The 23,684-nt window shown below is 47.3% G+C and overlaps 1 protein-coding gene across 2 annotated transcripts in view; it reads right to left on the reverse strand.

Moving 5' to 3' along the window:
• Ino80 (chromatin-remodeling ATPase INO80) overlaps positions 1 to 23,684 on the reverse strand; it is an 87,609-nt gene that overhangs the window by 51,604 nt on the left and 12,321 nt on the right. For both annotated transcript variants that reach the window (XM_075675168.1, XM_075675167.1), the window contains exons 4-18: positions 22,027 to 22,082; positions 18,767 to 18,973; positions 18,033 to 18,086; positions 16,412 to 16,660; positions 14,577 to 14,721; positions 12,762 to 12,829; positions 11,444 to 11,516; positions 10,175 to 10,275; positions 9,512 to 9,625; positions 8,828 to 8,923; positions 7,522 to 7,727; positions 6,279 to 6,363; positions 3,793 to 3,996; positions 2,389 to 2,556; positions 303 to 402 (exon numbers count right to left, since the gene is read on the reverse strand). In XM_075675168.1, the coding sequence (XP_075531283.1) occupies positions 303 to 402; positions 2,389 to 2,556; positions 3,793 to 3,996; positions 6,279 to 6,363; positions 7,522 to 7,727; positions 8,828 to 8,923; positions 9,512 to 9,625; positions 10,175 to 10,275; positions 11,444 to 11,516; positions 12,762 to 12,829; positions 14,577 to 14,721; positions 16,412 to 16,660; positions 18,033 to 18,086; positions 18,767 to 18,973; positions 22,027 to 22,082 (1,926 nt within the window). The remainder of the gene's footprint in view (positions 1 to 302; positions 403 to 2,388; positions 2,557 to 3,792; positions 3,997 to 6,278; positions 6,364 to 7,521; positions 7,728 to 8,827; positions 8,924 to 9,511; positions 9,626 to 10,174; positions 10,276 to 11,443; positions 11,517 to 12,761; positions 12,830 to 14,576; positions 14,722 to 16,411; positions 16,661 to 18,032; positions 18,087 to 18,766; positions 18,974 to 22,026; positions 22,083 to 23,684) is intronic.

Raw genomic sequence — 23,684 nt, forward strand, 5'->3', positions numbered from 1 at the left:
TGCTTTATGCCGTCGGGTGGAAGTAGCACAACAGCAATTGCGCGATCTCTCATCGTGTCTACGTAACTGCGACACCGATTCGCGCCACCACATGCGCCATGTGGAGAAGCTGAGCGTCAAGAGAAGAGAGCATCACGTGTGGAAAACAAATACCAGGGGACACAGAAAGTCGAGCATCCCTAAAATACGAGTCATTACGCCCGGATTACTCCTGCTGACAAAACATTTTTTAAACAGGCACGAAGAAGCCCTAGAACAGGGTTGTGACAAAGTCTCCTGGGGCACTTCTTTTGACAACTCACCCCGGGAGAACAGAAATCGAGACAGCTCAAACGTGGAGCCCTTCAAGTGGTACGGCGAGCGGACTTCTCTCCTCTCGAACAGGTCTGGGTGGTTGCAGACCTGCAAGCACAGGGACGGAGCACACAGAATGAGGTTCACATTTTTCTTCACACTTAACTCAAAGAAAATGAAAACTATGTTCATTTACAAATATCTTTCAATAAAATGTGCACTGCTCATGCATTTCGATGTACTGAAATTTGTGTACAGTTGAACCTAGCAATAACGCCCTTGTGAGAATTTCGTTGTTGCAAAATGAGACAGCACAGATAGGTAATGCGTCGCAGAACAAAACTTTACTGTCAAAATTTCGCTAGCCTACCTTGGCAAGCTTGTTCAAGGATATAAAACTGCATTGCCGACAGTACGAAGTGTGCCGTATGAGTCGATCAGCCGTGGCAGCACTGCCTTGGAGCAGCATGCTCGGTCAATTGCTTTCCAAGATACAATCACTTTTGTGAAATTTTGCATAACTAGGCACCGGATGCAGAGCAACAGCGCCCCACGCATGCAGCGGCGTTTCTCCAGCGCACGCTGTCGCCCGTCGGCGCCAACACGTCCAGTGCTGAGCGCAAAAGTGATATCATCTCGCATACCCAAAGGTGATCGATACAGATTACGGCCCCTTCGTTCAAATCTATGTTGGGTGTTGAATCTGCACGCAATGCCTGTCGTGCGGCACCAAAACCAGCGTTTTGAAGCAAGGAATGCATATGCCCGGACAATCGCTCAATCACGGCCCAATGCATGGCACTCCATGCTGAGACCGTCATCTCAAGCGCCATAAGCAATTACACACCGACGGGACGTGGGTTTCCTTGAATTTGCTGCATTTTTCTCACCGAGGCGCACATTACACACTGAACTAGGTGTGCAAACACCGTCGTCACGTGTCGGTAGCAACATGCATGCCGCTTCAATTGGGCGACCAACAAACAAGACGGCGTCCATGACGTGTTTCTAGCGCATGCGATCACTTCCGGTGCTTGGCTGTTCTTGTAAAGAAAAATGTCGGCGCCCACGCAAGTGTAATGTGGTGATAGTTTACGCAATTTTATTGCAAAGTCATCGCATTTGAGCACATTTTGGAGCCAAGCCTTCTAGCCTTGAGCGAGTGGGTAATATGAGGAATTACGTTCCGGCAAACTTGATTGATTCGGGATTGTAGTACAGCGACATTTCGTTGTCGAGGGGTACGAAATGCATTGAATCGTATGGGCGTTTGTTGGGGATACGAAAATATTTGATTGTCATGAGAATTTAGTTGCCAAGAGATTTCATTATCGCGTGTTTCGACTGTATTTTGAAGGACTGATACCTTTGGTTCCGCTACCGACACCAATGTCTCTCTTATTTTGTCGGAGATGACCTCTTGTAGAGTGCAACAGTAGAGAGATTTTTATGACGAAATGTTTGACTATCACGTAAATTACAGAAAACCATTGTAAAACAAATAACCTTTCGAAACTTCCAGCACGAAATTTTACATTTACAGGTAAGTTACCCTACCTCAGTTACATTTACCCTTTCCAGTGTGGCAGAGCTAAGGGCAACTGCAATCTTACAGAAGTGTGGCAACATTGGGCTCGTAGTTAGTTCAACGTGACTTTTATTAATGCAAAAACAGCGCAGCAAGCAGACTGACAGAGCTCTTGCTGCCTCACGCTTGGTCGTTATCGCTATTCATTTGCTGTCACCACAATAAACCCTTCAGTTGGCGAGCACTTCGTGGGTTGTGTTTGTTCCTCTGTCTGTCTTCGTTGCCTGCGCTGTTTTCCCATGACAGAGTTACAGCAATGTTGACTGTTGATCCTCCCTCTTCCCTCCTTATAAGTGCAGTGTCACTCCAGGTGACACGTCACCCCAGGTGACGTGCCACACCCGGTGACGTGTCACATCCGGTGACGTGTCACTCCCCGTGACGTCTCACTTCAGGTGATGTGTCACTTCCAGTGACGGGTCACTCCCCGTGACGTGTCACTCCAGGTGACGTGTCACCCTGGGTGACATGTCACTCGAGGTGACAACGTGCGTGTACACACGCACCTTTCGGAACTGCATGACGAGGTTCATCAGAGAGGAGGTGGCTGACTGCGCCTGGGACGAAGCGGCGCCCGACGACTGCATCAGATCCTCGATGGAGATCTTGTTGCGCAGGCCCTGGTAGAGGGCCTTCTGGCGCTGCGCCAGCCAGCAGTACACCTGCACCTCGATCTGCAAGCACCGGAGAGGGCCGTTTCAAATTGGTCACTTGGGATGCACCCCACCCCCTCGTGACGGTGAACTGGTACGACAATGGCAACAGCACGCAAGACAACCTTCTGCGCACAATCAGGTCTCCGCTGATTGGGTTCTTGAAGCAAAATCTTCCAGTAATGTGCATGTGCGTACCTAAACTCTTTCCCTAACGTGGGGAAAATAGGTGTTTTTTGTAGGTTATGCCAGATTTCTTTCTTCTGAAGGAACTACTATGCTCAATATTTTATGTAATACATAAACGAAAATAACATAATGAATCCGCTTTTCACACATGTAAGTTTTATTAACAAGATTTATGTCAAAAAATATAAGTCAAGAGTGTGGGGTAGAATTCAACAAATTTGTAAGGACACGCTCGTATCTACCAAGAAAAAAATTAAACAAAAATTATGAGATATATGCAAGTAGTATTGCCGTCTAATAGGCACTATCTCTGTAAGAATCAAAACGTTTCATTGAACAGGTATTCCACAACAAAACTGAGCTGCAGGCACTACAGTTGGGCATGCTGGGCTGCGGCCGCCGATGTTCTGGGCTGGTTTGTGTCATCAACACCGCTCTCAGAGTCAAAGGCCGACGAAGAGGCAGCATCCTCAGGCTCGCTGCTGCTTGATCCACCGATAAAATGAGCTGCAGATGCAGCGGAATAACAAAATCTGTGATCTTTCGAAGCACACACGCCGCTCAAGGAGGCGGCCATTTTTGCTTTCTACTTTGATAATCGTGAAATTTTTGAGTGCATCTAAAAATTAACACCTGGTGGGGGAAAAAAAAAGCTAATTGCTTAGAAAACAAGAAAACTGTTATCCTTCACATTCGATAGCGCAGCGTGTCCGTGAGTGGCACGGAAGGTCTTGAAAGTGGCATTTCAAACAGTCGATAGCGGGCTAACGATGCCCAATGGGCGCAGTAGGGAAAGAGTTAAAACTACAAATGTTTTCTCAACATGGGGGAAAAAAAGAAACTTGTTTTAGTTTGTGCAGCTGCCTGCTAATTAAAATGTTCAGTCAATGCTTCTAGATGCAACCGCCCTGCTGCTAACAAATTACAACCGTCGTGGCAAGGTCATCAGAAAATTTAACATCTTCACAATTTCCGTGCTCCAATGACTTTGGTGGACAGGAGTACGCGCTTGCTATGACCTGGGCTCATTTGACAGAGGCCGCACTCCATGCAAGTCTCGAGACTGACCTTGTCCGAGAGCTCGTTCTCAACGTCCTTCTTGATGCGGCGCAGCATGAAGGGCTTGAGTATCATGTGCAGGCGCGACAGGTGCTTCTCGTCGATGGTGGACTTGTTCTCGGCATGGCTCTCGATGTCCCGCGAGAACCACTCGTTGAACTCCTCGTGCGAGTCGAACAGCGTTGGCATGATGAAATGTAGCAGGGCCCACAGCTGCATCGCAATGTTAGGAATGGTGATGAGACACAATCGGGCACGCAGCAGCAAGATTAGGATTGATTGCCCGCATTGCAAAGACTGAATTCATCAAGCGACAGACACTCCATGCTTCGCTTGAAATTGGAGAAACAACGTGTGTGGCCCCCCTCCCCCTTCCTCAACTACCATCATCAGTCTAACCTTTGTGCCCACTGCAAAATGAAGGTCTCTACTGTCAACCTAAAACTACCCCTGTCTTTCGCCAGCTGACACCATCCCATGACTGCTGATTTCCTATTTTCATCGGACCACCCTCTACTATCTTCAACTATGTTTTCCTTACCTTGAAATTGCCACTGCGTTGCTCTAATAGACCATCGGTTATCTGCCCTATGCATTTCTTCCTCTTAATGTCAAATAGAATATCGGTTACACCCATTTGTTCTCTAATACACACTGCTGTCTTTTTGTGCCTCGAGGTTACGCCTAATATTTTTTGTTCTATCTCTTGTTGCACGGTTAACTTTTTCTAAAGCTTCTTTGTCAACCCTCTAACTGCCGATGATGAGGCAACTCATCATGAACTTTCTGCAAGTTTTGCACATGTGTAATATGTGCAGTTTCTTACAATTTTGACAAATAAATAATACACAATGACTTTTGCTATTTTCTTTTTCGACAAAACCAGTAAAAACATGCAACAGGCATTCCTAGTATCATGTGTGTTAGAAGAAAGTGGCGTAAGATATGCATGTCTAAAAAAAATTCGGCACTGCTAAAAAATTGTTTGAAATTGGTCGCGGCATTTAAGGGGTTAACCCCTAAGTTTCTGCCCCATATGTAAGTATCGGTAGGACGCAATTATTGTACACTTTCCAAGGATAACGTTAAGCTGTCGATCATGACTTTGTACTGCCTGCCATGTGTGCACCAACCAATCTTTATTCTTCTGGAACTTACCCCCTCGTAATTCAGATCACCTGTGATAAACTGGCTTAGATAAATGTACTGTAGCACAGCTTTGAGAGGCTCACTATGAATCACCAATTCTAAATCTCTTGCCAGGCTATTGAGCATTACCTGCAACCTTAATCGCAAATACCTAAATGAAGAAACGCAGGCATGGAAGCTCAAATGTTATTTTAAAATGCGGGCGGTGCAAAACGTCACTCATGTTTGCAGCATGAGCGTAGTCTAAAGGCCGCCCCACATTCAGTGTTTTCCCGGCGTTTTCTGGCGTTTTGTCACCCGGCGTCGCTCGGCGTCGACGCTGAGGCTGGCGCCAAGCCAAAACGTCGTGCTCAAGGGACACCAGATCTCGCCGCCGCCGTCGGAAGCGGCTCGACAGCGCCGACCAATCAGCGCGTGGCAGGGCGTGGCCGCGCTGCTGGCAACTCTTGCAAGAAACTTCCGCAGATTCGCAGTTCGCGCCGCCATTGCTGTTTGTTTGGTTGCTTCAATCATGCTACCGGCGAACATCGATAACGAGCTTCTTATAGCCATTGTAGAAGCAAGGCCGATATTGTGGCAGACCAAACGCAAGGAACACAAGAATCGTGTTAAAAAAAACGTTTTGTGGATTGAAGTCGCCGCCATCGTCCTGCCGGGTGTACCAAATGAGAAGCAGGAGCTTCTTTTTTAGCAGCAAAAGCTGCTGCCTTCTTTCCATGATGTGGCGTATGGCGTCTAGCAATAAAAAGCACCTACTTCCCCCTCTATCATAGAATAAAGAACCCTCGATGCTCAGCTTCGCACGCCGACCGCTCGTGATGTTCACACCGATATTGCTGCCAGTTTTCTGAAGCTTAGCCTTGTGTAATTTTTCTACACAGCCCTGAATATTTTATTTAGCGTAAAACTATGCAAAAGGCATAAGTATTGCATTGAAGAATACTTATGACAGCTCTTTTAATTGATATTACACAATTAGCTTAGGAGGTATCTGGTAAAATAAATCTGGTCACATTGTGCGACGCTGCGCTGGCGCTGGTCCGCGTGCCGCTCGTGTGGCTGGACGCCCTCTCTGGCGCCGTTCATGCGACCACGCCGGGAGACGCAACGGCAAAAAACGCCGGTAGAAACGCTGAATGTGGGGCGGCCTTAAAGCACGGCGACCACGCCGTGTTTTCAGCTCCAGCAATCGCTTCCACCAATAGGTGGAGTCAGCAAAAGCATTCCCTTCGAGATCTGTTTCTGTCATCCCGAGAGAGCCGTCACTGGGGCATGGATTTGGACACCGCCTATTGCCCGCCGAGCATGGCATAAGTAAGCAAGACAAGCCAATCCTGGCCACTGACCTCGGCCATGGTGTTCTGGATCGGCGTACCCGTGAGGAGTAGGCGATTGCGGCAGTGGAACGACAGCAGGATCTTCCACCGGACACTGCGCGAAGAAAAAGAAAATGCAAAACATGTCCACGATTGTAAATTTGAAATATTTGTAGTAGAGAGTAATAGGTCCTTAGCTGCCTTTTACTATACAGTCGACGTCCAATTTTTCCGTCTCCCTAGGGACCACGAAAACACTGGAAAAAACAAATGCATGCCTTTAACTGCCCTCAAGTGCTGAAATCACCACAGCTATGTCCGAAACAGCTTTAGGGGCCTGCCAGTACAAGCTTACCAGGTGTCTCGATGCTCATACTGTGATAGGAGACGGCGGGTGTGCGGGTGGGTAGTTAGGGAACACATTTCATATGGCGCAACAATGGCCCCCTTTGCATGCTTGGTGGAATCATGAACAGATCACGCATTAAGTAATTAGGACTATAGTGCTCACCGAAAAGAAGAACGAAAAAAAGAAAGGTGCCGTCCCCTGAATGTTTTGTCAACCAAGGAAGGGAGGGCATGGCCTCCGAGACCAAAGAGTGTCGCTCGTTATCTTTTATAGCGTGCGCCTTCCAATCTTGGGAGGCTATAGAGCGGGCCACTAAAAGCGAAGACAGCAGAAAATCCAACATGGCAGCCTCCAAGAATGCGTAGCATGTCGCAGAATGAGCGATTTAATCCACAAAATCGAACTTTGGGGCCTTGGCTGATCCGAGAAATCGGTTGCGAGAATGCATTAGCTCAATGGGAACCCTGACGGTGCATTTATGAAGTCCGGGATATCCATAAAGTCTGAATTATTGGAGTCAAAACACCTGTTTTAGCTGTGGTTATCGATTCTGTGAACATCGTCCGCTGTGTCTGTTCGCAGCTTCGGTGAGCAATTTTTGTATTCTACTTGTTGCAAGCCTGCTGAAGAACATGGCGCTTGGGGCGGTGAACTACCATGCCAAGAAATCTCGCATCAGTGATTACCTCCAAGTAATCTTTCATGAACATGGTAAATAAAGGTGATTTCTTTTTGCGGCAAGTTCTTGTTTGTTTTGTTTTCTTTTTCTTTTCTTCGTTTGAGTTCATTAAAATAATCCGCTTACTTCCAAGAATTTTTTCGTGGTCCGGCAGCCTTCAAATTATCGAGGTTTTACTGCAGTACCGCGAGAAACTAGACGGCAAGCTCGTTGAAAGTCCGGAAAGAAGAGACGGCGACGCCCACCTGGAGGTGCTCTTGATGGCCTGGGCCTCGTCGAGCACCATGTACTGCCAGTGGATGCGTTGGAAGTACTTGACGTCCTGCACCACCAGCTGGTACGAGGTGACCACCACGTGGAAGGAGGCCCGCTCGCCCCCCAGCTGGTGCATGCCGTTCCAGAACTGGCGCAGCACCTTGCGGTCGCTCGTGTTGCCCCAGTAGGGCACCACCTGCGGAGACAAAAAAAGAACCACCCCTCCCAGCTCTTTACGCAGCCAAGCTTTAGCCTGTGCGCATAACGCATACCGGAGACGTACACACGGAAGAGTGGTGCCGCTCCTCCGGCTGCATTTCAAAGGAGCTTCGAATAACTTTGCTTGAAGCGTGAGAAATGCACAGGATGGGACGCGTTCCCTTTCTAGAAATACATTCCCAAGTCAAATTTTGAAAATTACACAATAATCCCAGAGATACAGAAAGTGCAATGTGCAACAGCTAGGTTCTATCTGCTTTAAACGTTGCAGGAAACGAGTCTTGCGTAGAGGCACCTGTGTGTGTCACCGCGACTCTCTGGCTTGTAGCGAGGCTCTCTCGAGAGGAAGGGCCCTGGGCCATTCGTTTTATTTTCAGCTGTTTTCGCACCTTGCAACCAGCCGATACTTCACATACGCTGTTTCCACTGTGTTATCCATGCAGTTGCCGTTGCACTGAACTTGTCAGTTTGCAATGCCCAGACCTGGTGAGGGGTTCTTTGACCCCCCTTCAATCGTGAGCTGTACTCGTCATGGGAGCTTGTACTGATATCGCCGGTGATGACTCTTTCAGCCCAATGTTGTAAGACTCCTGCCACCAAAGAAGAGTTACGCAGGGGTATTGATGGAAAGCGGCCTTCAAGAGCAGCTTTCTTTATATTTATTTAATTCTAACCAGAAACCAATCTAGCAATATCTTTTCAAAATCAGAATGACAAAGAAAAAGTTTATCACTGCATAAAGAAATTTGTGAAACTGCAATTCATTTGGGGGTTGTAATTGAGAGTTCAACGGAAGCTCGTCTGGTCAAGATGAAATATTACGAAAGAACTACATGCACCGACCAAATAAAACCTTTAGAAAGCAAGACATTTTGGAATCCATACAGAAGCCTTGTTCACAATGGGACAATACGGAAGCCATTGTGAACAAGACTTCCATAGGGAAGCCATAACGTTTCACCTTCTAGATGCTTTATTTGGTCGGCGCACGTCTTTCTCTCGATTATCTCCGTTTGGGGTTTAAAGGGTTAATGCCACAATGAGGTGTGCCGAGATAACCCTGCCTTTCACACTCACCCTGAACCTGGGCACAAACTTGGTCAGTTCCTGCTGCCAGTTGTGCAAGGTGGACGCAGGGGCAATGACCAGGAACGGACCCCAGATGTTCTGAACCTGCGGTTGGTACACACAAAACATAAGCAATGGGAAGAACATTTGTCACAGGCCTTTTAACGGGCATTGCCCTAACATGCATAAAGGCCAAGTGCAATGGAATTTCCCTTCGGCTAAATTAGTACTCAATAAATGAGTAGAATACGCCAGTTAAGCAATCCTGGCAAAGTCACAGGGCTGGTAATTGCATAGTTTTCCTTTTTTCATTAGCAGCCTCTAAACAGCATGTAAGCAGACGACACACGCATATGGCAGGTAGTGGTTATGACACAAGTCCCGGCATGCCGCCTCGATTTTTTCAGCATGCCGCAGGCAATGCCTAATTTCACACGTCATAGCGACAAGTCATGCAATTCGAGTCATTCGTCAGTGCCGGCAAGCAGTAATGGCAGCGTTCTCTGTTTATTTTTCTTTCCAGCTTCGGTATCAAAACTGTCTAACAAGCCGTTCGTAACACGTCCACATGTTTTTTACACGTAATACCTTGCAGTAGTGAGAAGATTCCACAGCGTAAAGAGGGACCGAAGTGCCCCTTGAGAATACACTAAAATGCTGAAAATGCACGATGACAGCTGAACGAGAACGAACCTCGGCCAGCGCGGCCAGGAAGGCGATGGTCTGCACAGTTTTGCCGAGGCCCATCTCGTCGGCGAGGATCCCGTTGATGCCCTTGTCGTAGAGGCTGTAGAGCCAGTTCATGCCCTGGGTGCGCAAACCAAGAAACGTCCATGCACTTGGCAAGTGGTTTCACGAAGAACAAATCCAACAGACCCCATCTACAACACGATTGTCTAAACGTTTTTTGCACAGCACACATAACAGACAACTTCGGCACTGGGTGGCACACCAAAAATGTACCATCCCCCCCCCCTCGTTCACCCCAGTCAAGTTACTTTACATGAACACATTGGATCATCTGGTAACTCTTCTATGAACCTGAAACGGCGCCGGATAGCCAGCTACCTGCAAAACGCTTCACAAAACGTCAGTTCCCACGCTGCATTGAACCTGCATGCTATTCTTTTAACATTTCTTAAAATTCTTAGCTGCCGAGCTAAGGGTGCAGCTCTCACACGAGTGCAGCGCATACAGCAGCTTGCAGCCAATGTTGCCACAAAGATCGTTTCGCTGCAGAGTGCAACGCCACATCAACAAAATCCGTATGCCAAAGTTTTGACAAATAGGAAATGAACCATGTTTTGAGCACAGTTTTCTTTTTTCTTTTTTTTTTTTTTTTTTTAACGATCGTACCTTCATTTGATAACTCTTCAGCTTCCCTTCGAACATGTGCGGCTGGCAGAGGTCTTCCGTCGCCAGGTTCGGATCGGCCGTCACTCTGAAGTCCTCGTTCACTGGAAACGAAGCAGTTGACCAGCTTTCTTTCCTCCCACAAAAACGCATCAAACAGAGCAGCTATACCTGACTGGACATAACATGCAAGCTGGTCGCAGCCATAGACTAATCTTCCAAACACGCAAATGGAGGTTCTTTTATGAGCCATAGGTTGCACCGTGTTTGCCTGTTCGATTCACTGCAATTGCCAGCAAGGCACAGCAGCGTTTTCAAAGTTCACTCGCTGCTCCATACCTGCCTATGCTTTCATTTACCCACATTTGTAAACAGCATCACATGTATTTTTTAAACATTTTCTTGCCTACTTTCTAGGTGCTACATTAAGAATAATTTTTATATTCAAAGACCAATCTACATTTTTCATTGAATGTGGGTTCAAATTCATTACTTGACTGTTAGCATGCAAATCTCACTATTACTATAGCTAAGAAAAGGAGAACAGCTTGAAACAGCAGAGCATTTTTAACCATTAATGTGGCACAGATGGAATACAAATGTAGGTATGTGTCGTGTAATTGTATGTAAACTTAAGACTCATACTCTTTACACTGCAAAGTACAGTGGAATTTCAATAAACGGAAATCGTTAAACTATCCTCATGGTTGGTTGGCTTTGTATTCATGCAATTGTATTCAGCTTTGTCTCTCAGTATATAGAGCTCCAGATAAACGGAAAGACTTTCCCTGTTCCCTTGAGGTTCTCTTTAAGAGGAGTCCACTGTATGACGCATTTATAGCGTGGAAGGCGTTGGAAATATGAACCTATATACCACCAAACGAGCGCAGCAACACGTTTCTGCGAACAGTGGCCACGGTGCACTCCTTGCGTTCGTGATTAAAACACAATGTGGCGCATATTGAAAGCACAAAGGCGCTCAAGCAATATGTGACTAGACGTAACTTGACTTACAAATGTTGTAGCTGTAATATATGAAGAAGTTATTGCGTAGAAAGCACCTCAGATCAAAAAACAACTGCACTGAGAAACGTGCAGAGTGAGCCTCCGACGAGCGCACTACTTAGTAGCTCCAGCAGCGTCAGCTGCCACGAGTGAATTAAAGTACAGTACAGGAAAAAAAGTTTCGCTCGAACATCACTGCTTCACTATTAAGCTACAAGACTTAAAGAAAGGCAAAAAAAAAGAAAGCTAAGGAAATGCAAAACTCACAATCATTCTGCGACGATGCTCCCTTCTTTGTCGGGCTCTTCAAACACTTGACTTCCGCGTCGAACCCTTCGGTCTGCAGCAAAGTGGAACAGTGTAAAAAGAAGTGTGGAAATCAAAGTGTCGTTTCAACAGTAATCCTCAGACTAAAAGCTGTGGTCACTCCAGGAGCTGCCATCACAAGTCACCCATGTTGGGACTGCCTTTCCTTGGACAATAATGACAACTTGATTATGTATATCTTAGTTATATACCATTCTAAGGTTAGCATATGGCAGATTCAGAAGCTTATTTTACTGCGCCACGTATGACGTGTGTGTGGAGCTGGGCTCCTATCACGCATTTCCCACTAGACACATTCTGCCGTCTAGCGGTGCCGACATGATGTGCGCGATGCTTGCGTAAATATATATTCACACTAAATTGTCTCGATATACACAAGCTTGGTTTGATTCCACCCTGTACTGGATAAATTTTAAAGGACTTTCTTGTTGTCATTGATGAGCGGCACGTACCCAGAAGCACGTACCCAGCAGCAGGTACCCACTGACCCAGTTCATTTAAGAGTGCCAAAAGCCACAATCCCAGTGACCCAAGATGGGGGTGACCAAGGTTCAGTGAGACGCGCATGCCCAATGTCACACACTCATGACCCAAATTGGCCGGACGGTTGGTCTTGAACCCGGTTCCCTCAGCACTGAGCATTACCCAGTGACCCATCAGCAGCAGCAGCAGCAGCAGCCGGGTTACGCCCACTGCAGGGCAAAGGCCTCTCCCATACTTCTTTAAAAACCCCGGTCATGTACTCATTGTGGCCATGTTGTCCCTGCAAGCTTCTTAATCTCATCCGCCCACCTACCTTTCTGCCGTCCCCTGCTACGCTACCCTTCTCTTGGAATCCAGTCCGTAACTCTTAATGACCATCGGCTATCTTCTCTTTTCATTACATGCCCTGCCCATGCCCCCCCATTTCTTTTTTTTTTGATTTCAACTAAGATGTCATTAACTCGCATTTGTTCCCTCACCCAATCTTCTTCTCATCCCCACCTTAACGTTACACCCATCATTCTTTTCGTAGATTGTTGCGTCGTCCTCAATTGAAGTAGAACCCCTTTCGTAAGCCTCCAGGTTTCTGCCCCGTAGGTGAGTACTGGTAAGACACAGCTGTTATGCACTTCTATAGACCCAAGTTGGCGAGAAAGCGGTTAGAGACACTGACAGACAGACAGACAGCCCCCCCGAAAATGCACGAAGTACCCCAATAATGCGAAATGCGTTAAAGGAAGCAGCGACCCACACTTGTGACAACTGACATGCTTACCTTAGCCTGGTGTGCCCTGTATGCTTCCTCTGCGTTCCTCAAAGCTTGTGCCTTCACAGCTTCTTTGTCTGCAAGACACAAGACATGACACGGGTGCAGAAGGGTCAGGGAGTCGGACTATGTGTATCAAAAACGACCCTGCAGCACTGGTGGCATCATTTTGTGACGCTTATGACATTTGCAGCAAACACAACTACAACTGCGACAACCACATTCTACTATGTGCTTGTGCAAAGGCAATGGCAGCAGCAATCATTAGCGCATACAGTAGACTTCCGTTAATTCGATTGTGACAGGACCGCCGAAACTATTCGTATTATCCAGCAGGTCGAATTAAACGAAACGCAGGAAGAAAAAAAGAATGCCAGAACACGGCGTTGGTTCACTTGGGAGTATTGCCTTTAAAGTTAGCTTCTCCGCAAGTTTAGTAGCGAAGCATACCACGCAGGGAAGGTACCACTGTTATGGGGCATAGCATGTGGTCCTTCATTTACGCACACACATGCACCTTCTCTGGTCACAGTACGAGCCTGAAGATGCCTCGTAAGTTTACTGGCAGGCTTTCATAGTTTTAGATAAACGCCTGCTATTTTGTTGGCTTTACACGTCCCCTTGACTTTCTGAGGGGGGGGTCTTTTCTTTTTGTTCATTTTGCCGCCTTCCTTTTCACTAGCTTCACCAAAACGCAGATAGTTCTCCGCTTCTTGCTGCATGAGGCTTGCACGCGTATAATTAAGGAACATGTACTAGGCCCTGTTAACGGTCCCATATAAGAGACACGCCTGGCAGGTAAAATGAGGGCTCAAATCACCACAGCAACAACAAAAACAGCGCTGAATGGCTGCCAGTATGCTTATTAGGCATCCAGGTGCTTGTACTGTGACTGGAGATGGATCATGCGCACCTGTATAATTCAGAACTGCATTCCAAGTCCCGTGACAGAGGCACCTTTCCATTTTCAATACGTTTCCCCACAATAAATTGCATATGTTTCCCCGCATAACGCGGCTATATTGCGGACAAGCTGATCAGTTAAGTTCTAATTATTTGGTGAAGGGCCATTTTGAGATCGAAATAACAGAATGTTGGACCCACAGAAATGTATGGGCACCGGCAGGGACCTTCAGTAGGGATTGAATTAGCCAAAAAATCGAATTAGCCTGAGTCAAATTAGCGGAAGCCTACTTTAGTGATTTTTTTTCTCTTCTTCCCCCTTCTGCAACAAGATCTTTGCAAACGTTGTGCTAACATGTGTGAAGCACATGGCTATTGTAACTATAATAACGGCCCCCGGCCAAAAAGGGTGCTGTGGGTTGTCGTGGAGAGGCGATGTGAACATAAACTGCATTTGACTGGAAGCAGCGCAAATTGTCACTGGTTGAGCGAAATGCTAAAGAGTAGGCCCCTCTTTGTCGTCTACCTTTATTTCAAAAATAACGTACAGCGCAAAGGACAAGGACAGCGATAGACGACATGAATTACCAACTAGCCCAAGCAACCACCCTAGTTACCTTTATTTGTAATTCGTAAAGCAAATAACCTTTGGTTGCTCACACATCAATTTTCCCTTTTTCTTTTTTATTTTGCATTCACCTGAAGACCAGAACCCAGGTTGTTCATGCACAATATTCATCATATAGAATGATGTGGCACTGCCTAGGAAACAATGTAGACACTACCACAACATCTCCTTCTAGGTGGCAGCACAAAAAAACTCCATGCCCCCGACATTTACCTGAAAGTTTCTCAGTCAACAAAAAAAGCACCAAGCGGCCGTGAGGCATGATGTTGACAAGGCCAGCCGTCGGAACTCACCATAATCATCATCCTCTGCATCGAGTAGTGAGCTGGACCGCGAGCCCGATGCTGACTCGTCCAGGTTCTGAAGGATCTCGTCCTGACGGAGATCCGGTCCGCCGCCCGATATCTTGCGGCTCATAAAGTGCGCGTACAGCTCCGTCTGGAGTAAATCAGCATTGATTGAATGACTGAGTTCAGCAAACCCAAAGCAACACAAGGGCTGTGACAATTGCCGTAACAGAGGCCTCCCAACCAGTTTTGGACCCAAGGAATTTCTTTGACAGATCTGTTAAAAAATGCTTTCCCCTGTACATGTCGAGATTTGTCTGCATAGCCGTACCGAACTCATAATCTTGCAGCATTAACTATAATCCCTGTAATACGTTTCGACTAGCCTGCACTCAACTGCAGCGTTGAAAAAACCCAGAGAGCACACTGGACAGACTAACATATCAGTATTATCAGTGGCATGGAATTCCCTGCCATCTTTACTATAGAGAACTACGGTACTACAGCCATTCTGCTACCATAGGAAATGATGTTTAGAACATAGATTTGTCTAATCTTCCTCGATGTGGTTTCAGACATTCTTGTGGATCTATATATAGAAAACCTCGTTAATTCAACCCTCATTATTTTGGAAAATCGGATAATTCGGACTCCGCCTTTGGTCCCGGCAGGCATACGCCTGCTGAATTAACAGTCGAAGACAGCAGAGCATTAGCTGGTGTGATAAAGTTAGGAAGTTTGCAGACACGAGTTCGAAATGGCTAGCACAAGTCGGAGGGGTAACTGGAGATCGCAGGGAGAAGCCTTCGTCTGCAGTACACACCAATATAGGATGATGACAAGGACATGGCTTTGCCTAAACTTGAGCTTTCTGGCTTTAAACGCTTTTGCGATATGGCAACTTCATCATTTTCAGGAACACATTGCATTAGAAATACAACACTCAACGATGGTCACTAAGGTGTGCAGAGACTAACTGCTTTGCTCTGTACACAAAAGCGTTGAGCGCCTGGAAATTAAGGCAGATAAAGTGCAATATGCAGCACTGCAAGCACATTTGAAGCCAGGAGTAGAAAGGTCAGACAAATGAACGTTCCAACCATTATTGCTATGGTGGCTGAACAATCGGAGTGCTGAGGTTCCCCACAGCAATTTTTGTAAGAAACCCTACGAAGTGCCACCAGTGGCCGGCGTGAAAAAAATCACGGAGTCATATTTCGTAGCAATTCATTTTGCCCTTCACCATTTGCTCACACGAAGCTGTATCACCGATGTGGCCAGCACAAATACAGCGAGAATGGCTGGAAAAAAAATTAATGGAGTTGGAGAAAAAAAGAGCTTTTTGCAAAGTATGGCTCCATACAGAGAACGTACGAACCACGAGTTTCCTATGCAAATTACTAGCAAGAACTCTGGCGCTGGTGCCTGCAGGAGGTGCAATTGCATGGCTGTTCAGCCAGCCTGGGAATGATGGTTAGTGCAGTCGCCAAACAATAACTCGGACTCAGCAAGGACTGCCTTAATGGCTGCATAATTGGCAGTGTGAAGTACTGGATACGGCAGACTTTGTATTTCACAAGTGGCCAACAAGGCTAGTCAATGCATTCCTTCAGACACACACGTAGCACTCGCCTGCAACCTGGTCAGTCCCTATTCCAACCATTTTCGCGCAGTCGCCACAGCCAATACAAACACCACGTTTCCATCCCTTGGCAGCTTCCGTTTTCATTCATGCCCGTGCTGACTGAACCGCCACGCTTGCAGTTCCCACAGACGCTACCACCGGGGTACACAGTGTAGCGATTTCTTTTTAAACGAAACTCCTCGGCTCTCCGACCCACCTGAGTGATGAGGAAGTTGAGCTTCCTCTGCTGCCGCTTGGCCTCGCGCAGCTCGATGTCCATGCGCAGCTGCTCCTGCGCCTCGCGCTCGGCACGCTTGCGGTGCTCCTTCTCGACCTTCTCGTAGCGCTTCCAGTAGAGGGCCATCTCGCGCGCCAGCCTCCGGGCCCGGCCCCCCGCCACGTCCCGACCCGTCTTCTGGGATCCCAGCGCCGAGCGCCTCACCTCCCGCTGGCACGCCACCGCAAGCTGCGGCGATCGAAGGAAGGAAAGACGCAGGCTCAGCGAACCGCCGAGTCCATTAGTGCTACGTAAAACCCTTCACACGACCTAGCCACCCCAGGTGGGCAGCTAAACGAATGTCTACATACGTAGTGCTCGAGATTTGTCTTTACTGGAATGCCGCTGTGCGCTGTTATTGCTTTGTGCCCCGTGCAAGTGGGTAAACTTATACTAAGCTTTCTTTTTTCGTTCTTTCTGATATTTCTGACATTTCTGATAATGAAGCTGAAAGAAACACCATCTTTACCACTCGGCGGAAGTGGTGCATGATCTGGAACACGTGGCTACTTGGAATGACCTCCCGAGATTAGGCCCCGCGCGCGGTGCGCCGAGATTTAAGACGTGCTGGGATCTAAGTCACATACGCTGACCACCAACTTTGAGCATGTTGTTACAGCAATATCACGATACCTAGCTTAGTGCAGTGAAGGCCTAGGGGCTCTTTGACTCTGTCAACTCGGTGACTGCAAACGGCAGCGTCAACTTTCATCACTCCTGATCCATGCACACTTGCCTTTTCTTTAGCATCCTAATTACTAACTGATAAAAAATACAGAAGGACAGCAGTGTAATTTTGCAGGGTTTTAGCATTACTAAGGTAGGGCAACACGCACAACAGCACTCCGTCTGTAAACCTCAGTGATAAAGAGTTCACATTTCTTAGCGGTACGTAGGTCTGTGTCATGCAGTGGTGACATTAATATTGAGACTTGACTATTGCTGTTTAACGCAAAGCATTCTGTCTCATCCCAGACGCATTATGATAGGTTCCAGTCACACCTCTTTTCAAGACTCAATAAAAAAAAAATTTTAACTGCACCCAATCGTGGGATTTAAGATCAGCCCAAGTCTAACTATCAGGCCATGATAGCATACACACTCCTCTTGTACCAATGCCGACCAATTCCTTGAGCCAAATGGCATGTGCATATGTTACATAGCACCAGCAACAGCACATGATGCCAGTTTCCATTCGGCCACGGGCATCTCCATTGCATTTCGCGCCTGTCATGTTGCCCATCAACAAATTGTTCATGAAAGCAAGAGCAAGTCAATTACTTGCACTTTTCCCTCGTGGCAGCCGGTGCTTCAAGATGCTGTGTTAGACTGTACTGTTTTCAGGAGTACTCCATGTTCTCCAATACTTTCCTCGCAGCAGCTAACGATATGCACATTGTATTTCCTTCGGTATAAGCCCAGGTACTAACGGCTAGGACTCTGACATGAGCCCCTTCATTCAAAAGGGCTAAGATGGCCAAAGATTTACCATCATAATCACAGAATAAGATTTCAGACAGGGTTTGGTGAGGGTGCCTCTGGTGAGGCAAGGAACACTGACCTTCTTCGCATTTGTCAACATCTCCTTGTGGGCGTTCACCTTCTGTTTCTGCCCCTGAAAACAAAAGGAGGGTGAACATAAGGGCAGGACCAAGTCGTGCAAAAAAAAAGTAGGAAGTATAAATCAAGTGGTTTGGAGTGCCGCATAAAGGCCAACTGGCAAAAAAATTTTGAGCCCCGTAAATAAGCGCAGTATCAGGTAGTGCAGGTACTCAACAGTCTCTGCACAAAATTTTTCTGTTTGAAATACAAGTGGATCCGCCACAAACGGCTCGCAAAAGTAGACATTTCTGATAATGAAGCTGAAAGAAATGGCATCTTTACCCCTCACTGGTAAGTGACAAACGACCCAGAGTGCTTAGATACTTGGAATGACCTCCCGAGATTAGGCCCCACCCGCGGTGTGCCAAGGTTTAAGATGCTCTGGGATTTCAGTCACATATGCTAACCACCAGCAGGTTCACGTGCTGTCTACTCAAGTCTATGTCGCTTATATGAAAATTATGCAATTACCAGCCCTGCCGCTTTGCCAAGATTGCTTCGCCAGTTATATACTACACATTTAAGCCAATTTAGTCATAGTGAAATTTTGTTGCAGTTGGCATTTAGGAGCACCAGGTCTACATGACTGTTCTGGCTAAATTACTGACCCATTCGAGTAGATGAAATCAACTGGATTTGATGCGTGACCAGACGCTTACGCCTGTAAGCTGCGGCGTTCAGGCGGGAACTCACCCTCGCAATCTCCTTCTTGGCAAGGGCCACCCAGAGCCGCCGCCGCTTGAGGTTCATGGAGGCTTCGTGGGCCGCGGCGCTCTTCTTGCGACCGTGGGGCCGCGACCCCCCGCCGGCCATGTTGTTGGGACCTGGCCCATCGCCACACATGCTGTCCGGGCTACGGCGCGAGTCGTCCAGGCTGGCAGCTTCCCCTTCCGAATTGTCCTGCGGGAATAGCAAGTCGTCACGAAGGTGTCTGCACACAGGCCAGGGATACCCACCATGTCCAAACATCACAGGATGCAACCCATTCAGGCGTTGTACGCACTATTGTGCATGCCAAGATTCACGCTGCAGCCACACCTGATTCACAAACAGTTGTTGGCTTACGCATCATCTTGTGCGGCTTCGTGTGTGTACTTCGTGTGCGCTTTGCATCAACTTTGCAACACAACTTGGTTTCCATGTTCGAGAACCAACTGGTAACGAACGGTAGGCCACACACAACCGCTAACGCAGTAAGGACATGCTAACTATTGGGCTATTGCGCAGCTTTGGCACTTGGCAATTCGTGCGAGGTTTTCTGCCTCACACAGTCTGCAAGGGCGGCATCATCTGTGCACGTATTTGAGAGGCCACAGCAGGTTATGCTGTAGCACTCAAGGACAAAGTCATGTGCAAAGAACTTGTTCAGAAGACTGCGATGCCAGTTTGACAGTCAGCTTCTGTCCCAATAAACAAGGTCAAAGTTGAAGGTGTCGATGAAATCCGAAATTTTCTTTTACATTGTGCCCTTGATCAGCAGCGTAGCCAGAGAATATACAGTAGAACCTTGTTCACAAATTCCAGGGAAAAAGAAAACAACAGGAGCAAAAGCATACTAACCGGGAAAATGTACGATCCGAAGTCTATTTGCAGACTCAACTGTAGTTGACTTCTGTGTAATAGGTAGCGTCGCACAAACTGCTGCAGAACGAGACGTGTGTCGAGCCGATCAAAGGCCAAGGCCTGTGCTGTCATTTTTGTGGCTACAGCAAGCTTACGTTAGCGCTGCTCGAGGCGCAGAATCGATGTGGCACCAGAAGCTGACGCGCATCGAGCTGGTGGGCCTAAAGCCCGTAAATAAAGAACAAACGCAGCGGCATCCTTTGAAGATTGCCGCTGTCCTCCTCCTCTGTGCTTTCCATCAATGCTCGGCCCTCCCATTGGCCAAACTACATCGCATGCTCTCGCACACTTTTTTCTTGCTTGTTTTTTGCTTCCGCCGTCATCGCGGTGCCAAACATTACGCACGGCGTATGCAGGCTCCACGTTTCGCACCTCCTTCGTGCTTTTGTAGCGTAGTTCCGTGTTCGCAATGCCACATTGCTGTGCCTTTAGGCGCAGCACAAGTGAAAGGGACAGCAAGCAACTGTTCTGTATTCCATCTGCCAAGCGATACGTGGCACAGAGGAAGGTCTGGCTTCAAAGGATCAGCCGGGCTGATTTCAACCCAACGCAATGGACCCGGCTCTGGGAGCTAAGCGAGCGATTCTTCAGTCATCACTAATCTCATATGCTGCCACTTGTATGCGGCTTGTGCTGCATGTCCACACTGCGTTTATTTGCAACTTTCATACCCGACTTCAAACGCACATGCTTTTTGTCGACTCAATCATACATTCCATGGAGTTGTCTTTGTTTGGCCTGAATGAATGCGAACAGCACCTTTTGAGCGTATTGTCGTACATTATGAAGTAGCGGCAGTACGTAGGCAAACAGGCGCGCTGATCATGTTCCGATCATTATAAACCGTTATCACTGATTAGCGCCTTATCCATCCCCGTCAAACCGTCATGAACCACGACCAAATGTACTCCGGCGGCGGCATCACCGCACGGAAAGTGATCTTGAAAGCGTCATGCGATGCTGAAAAAGAGTGTCGACGGCTGATATAGCTTCGCACTTTGTGTTCTTGCCATTTACTTAGCGTTGAAGAGAGACGCGCGGAGAGTGTCTTCGGAAAGCGTCTGCTAGTTCAGCACCACGTTGGGGGAGCCACATTCAAAAGAAGAGAGAGTGAACCCGGCGCAGGAGGGGGAGAGAGGAGATGGCGCTACTTTTATTTCGCTAAGGAGCTTTAGGTGGGGCCTGAGCGACTCGAGATGCACATTGTTGTTTTCCTATTGCATAGTGCTTTAAGACAATGGGAAACCTAAAGGAAATCAAGCTGTTGGGCAACACCGGAATACAACGCCACCACGTTGCGCCGTCTGCAACAGGGAAGGGGGGGCACGTTTGGATTATCGCCTATTAAAGGCCCACAGCAGGCTTCCAACAGCAGTACGCCCCATGCACTGTGAAAGAGATAAGTGAAGATGCTTACCACAATAGAGTTAGTCGTGATAGCCGTGAATGCAGCTTGCATTGTGGGGAAGCTGCTGCGGTGGGCGGCTACTGTTCTCAATTCAGCGGGCCTTGCGCCTTTCTTTGTTTACATGGGACCTAGCGGCCCAAAAAAGGTACCATACGATCGCAGTCTGGCGATGTACCAAATGGTGGTGCCGAAAGATCATGTTTTCCAGGAACGTATAAACCAGTAATAAGGTAAGCATAACTGTATTTCGCCCCTTTTTGTGTTCTCAATCGCGAACATTGGCGCTGGGAAATCGTACCCAATGGGATTGCACCAACAAGGTTCTACTGCACATTCCTGGTTATGTCAATGACCGTTGAAGAGCTTTTAGCTAGATTTTTGCAGAGCGCCGCCACCACTGCTCCGTGGCCCTCTTCGCACCTTCCAGCACTTGGACCATCAAATTACAGTGCAACCCATTCTTGCACCTACTAACTTCTTGGGCCGCTCACCCTCTTTCTCACAATACCCCAGTGGAACGTGAATTGTATGTGCTCTGAATCTAAATGAATCTCTAACAAAACCAAAACAATGTTTAATGAATTTTTAGCAAAACCAAAACATTTTTTTTTTCAATGTACACCACTAGGACTCTTTTGTTGCTTTTCTTCATGACACCACTATGTTCCTGTTGCCATTTTTTATGCCTCACTTTCTTTTACCATAGTTTAATGTTCCCTGTGCACATAGTTTTGTTTTAGGTTAACAATGAGTTCAACGTACTACTGTTTTTCTTGTTTCATTCTAACATGCATTATCTGTTTGAATGCACAATGTAATGATCCTAGATTTATTGTAACACCCCTATGTAGTGCCCTATGGCCCTGGGTGAATATACATTTGCATAAAAATGTACGCTCATGGCTCTAACAACCATGCTCACCTGGTTGAACGAGTCGTCGTCATAGTCGGGCTCCACCTTTATCCGCTTCAGCTTGGCTGCAAGTGAAAGAAGAGGCAGAAGAGGAACCGAGTTCCATTTTTCCATAACAGACAAGCACGGCTTCAGAAATCACCAACGCTGTTGTTTCAACTAGGCTGTACTATTGTTTCTGTGTTAGACAACATTTTTCTTCTTTTTTTCTGTGGTGCTTACACACCACAACAAAGTCGTTTGGCAGCATTTGGACACAAGTGAAATCACATTTCCTTTTCCCCTTTGTTTTAAAGGAGTACTGACACAAAAATTTGAAGTCGAGATAACTTGTGAGATTGATTTAGTTGGTCACACACACATCGTCTATAAAATATCAGCGATAAATATCACTTAGAACATATTTAAAATCAATTTTAAAGTATGTGCGCGCAGCCAACCGCAAAACAGAGCACCTCGCAACATTGACATCAAGCGGGATTGTAAATAGCCAAGAAAACGCTACGTCATGTGGCTACGTCACGAATTTTCTTTGGCTGCCATGCGGCTGCCATGTGCTCTTGTCCTCTCTTGCTGCTTGTTCTAGCTGTTGTACTTGTAGTGGGATGCTCTCCGTGTCGCTGCAACTGCAGTTTTTGTCGTGTCCATCGGGATATTTCCCACACTATCAGCTTGACTGCGCTGCCACAACGTTCAACGCCGATTTGTTGTGTCTTACCATTGATCGTGGCCGATGCGAGGGTTTTGTTGAGGTTCGTCCTTGCCATCGCCAGCCGCAATATCTGAATCGCTATGTGATTGGCCACATCTAAAGCGCGAGACACATGGTGCGATTTTCCGTGCGATCTGTAGTACGGCGCGTCGTGTGCGACTTGCCGCATGCGGCGATTCGAGACACATGGTACAAATGAGCAAGCGGCGGATAGCTCCGCCCAGAACCGGCACCTCTGCCAGAAGTTCGGAATGCTGTGTAACTTCGAACAGAAAGTGAAAGCAACCATATTTGCACAGCTATTTTGTTTGAAACAAACGATGACAATATAAACAGGTCTATGCGAGCACTGTAGACGTGTTTCCACAAAGCCGCGTTAGCAGTATTGGATCCATTGACAGCCGCTGATGACCAGGAGCCGGCAGGCATAGCTCGCTGGGCCATCAAATCCGACACCGGTTGCGTTTGTGACACGATCGCTTGCAGCTCGTATAACGAAGCACCTATGTTAGTCGGCACAACGTGTACACAGTTATGTCACGCTTAAATTGCAGCACATTTGATTTCATTGGTGCCGACAGAAGCGAACGAGCATGCCAGGCAAGCTTGCGATCGCTGGGAGACGATGTAAGCTTAGCTCGCCGGCCGTCTAACCGGGGCCGAGGGTCCTTGGATGCGTCCGCAGCTCTTAATAAAGCGCCTAAATTCATCAGCACAATCAGTGCCTGAACATTTATGTTTCTCTTAACCCTTTCGCTGTCACAGACGTACTGGTACGTCATTGTGCTTCCCCCCCACACAGTGTCACTGACGTACCGGTACGTTCTCTATCGTGAGTTCAAAATTTTGTGCCAGAGCGCAAAGCTAGCGCTCCTGGACTGGCCACGCCATCTGTTGACTCTTTCTACAAGTTCGTATTTTCGGCCCGACCTGTGTAAGTCAATGTATTGAAGAG

The sequence above is a fragment of the Dermacentor variabilis genome, chromosome 11, assembly GCF_050947875.1.
Source record: "Dermacentor variabilis isolate Ectoservices chromosome 11, ASM5094787v1, whole genome shotgun sequence".
Classification (NCBI taxonomy): Eukaryota; Metazoa; Arthropoda; class Arachnida; order Ixodida; family Ixodidae; genus Dermacentor; species Dermacentor variabilis.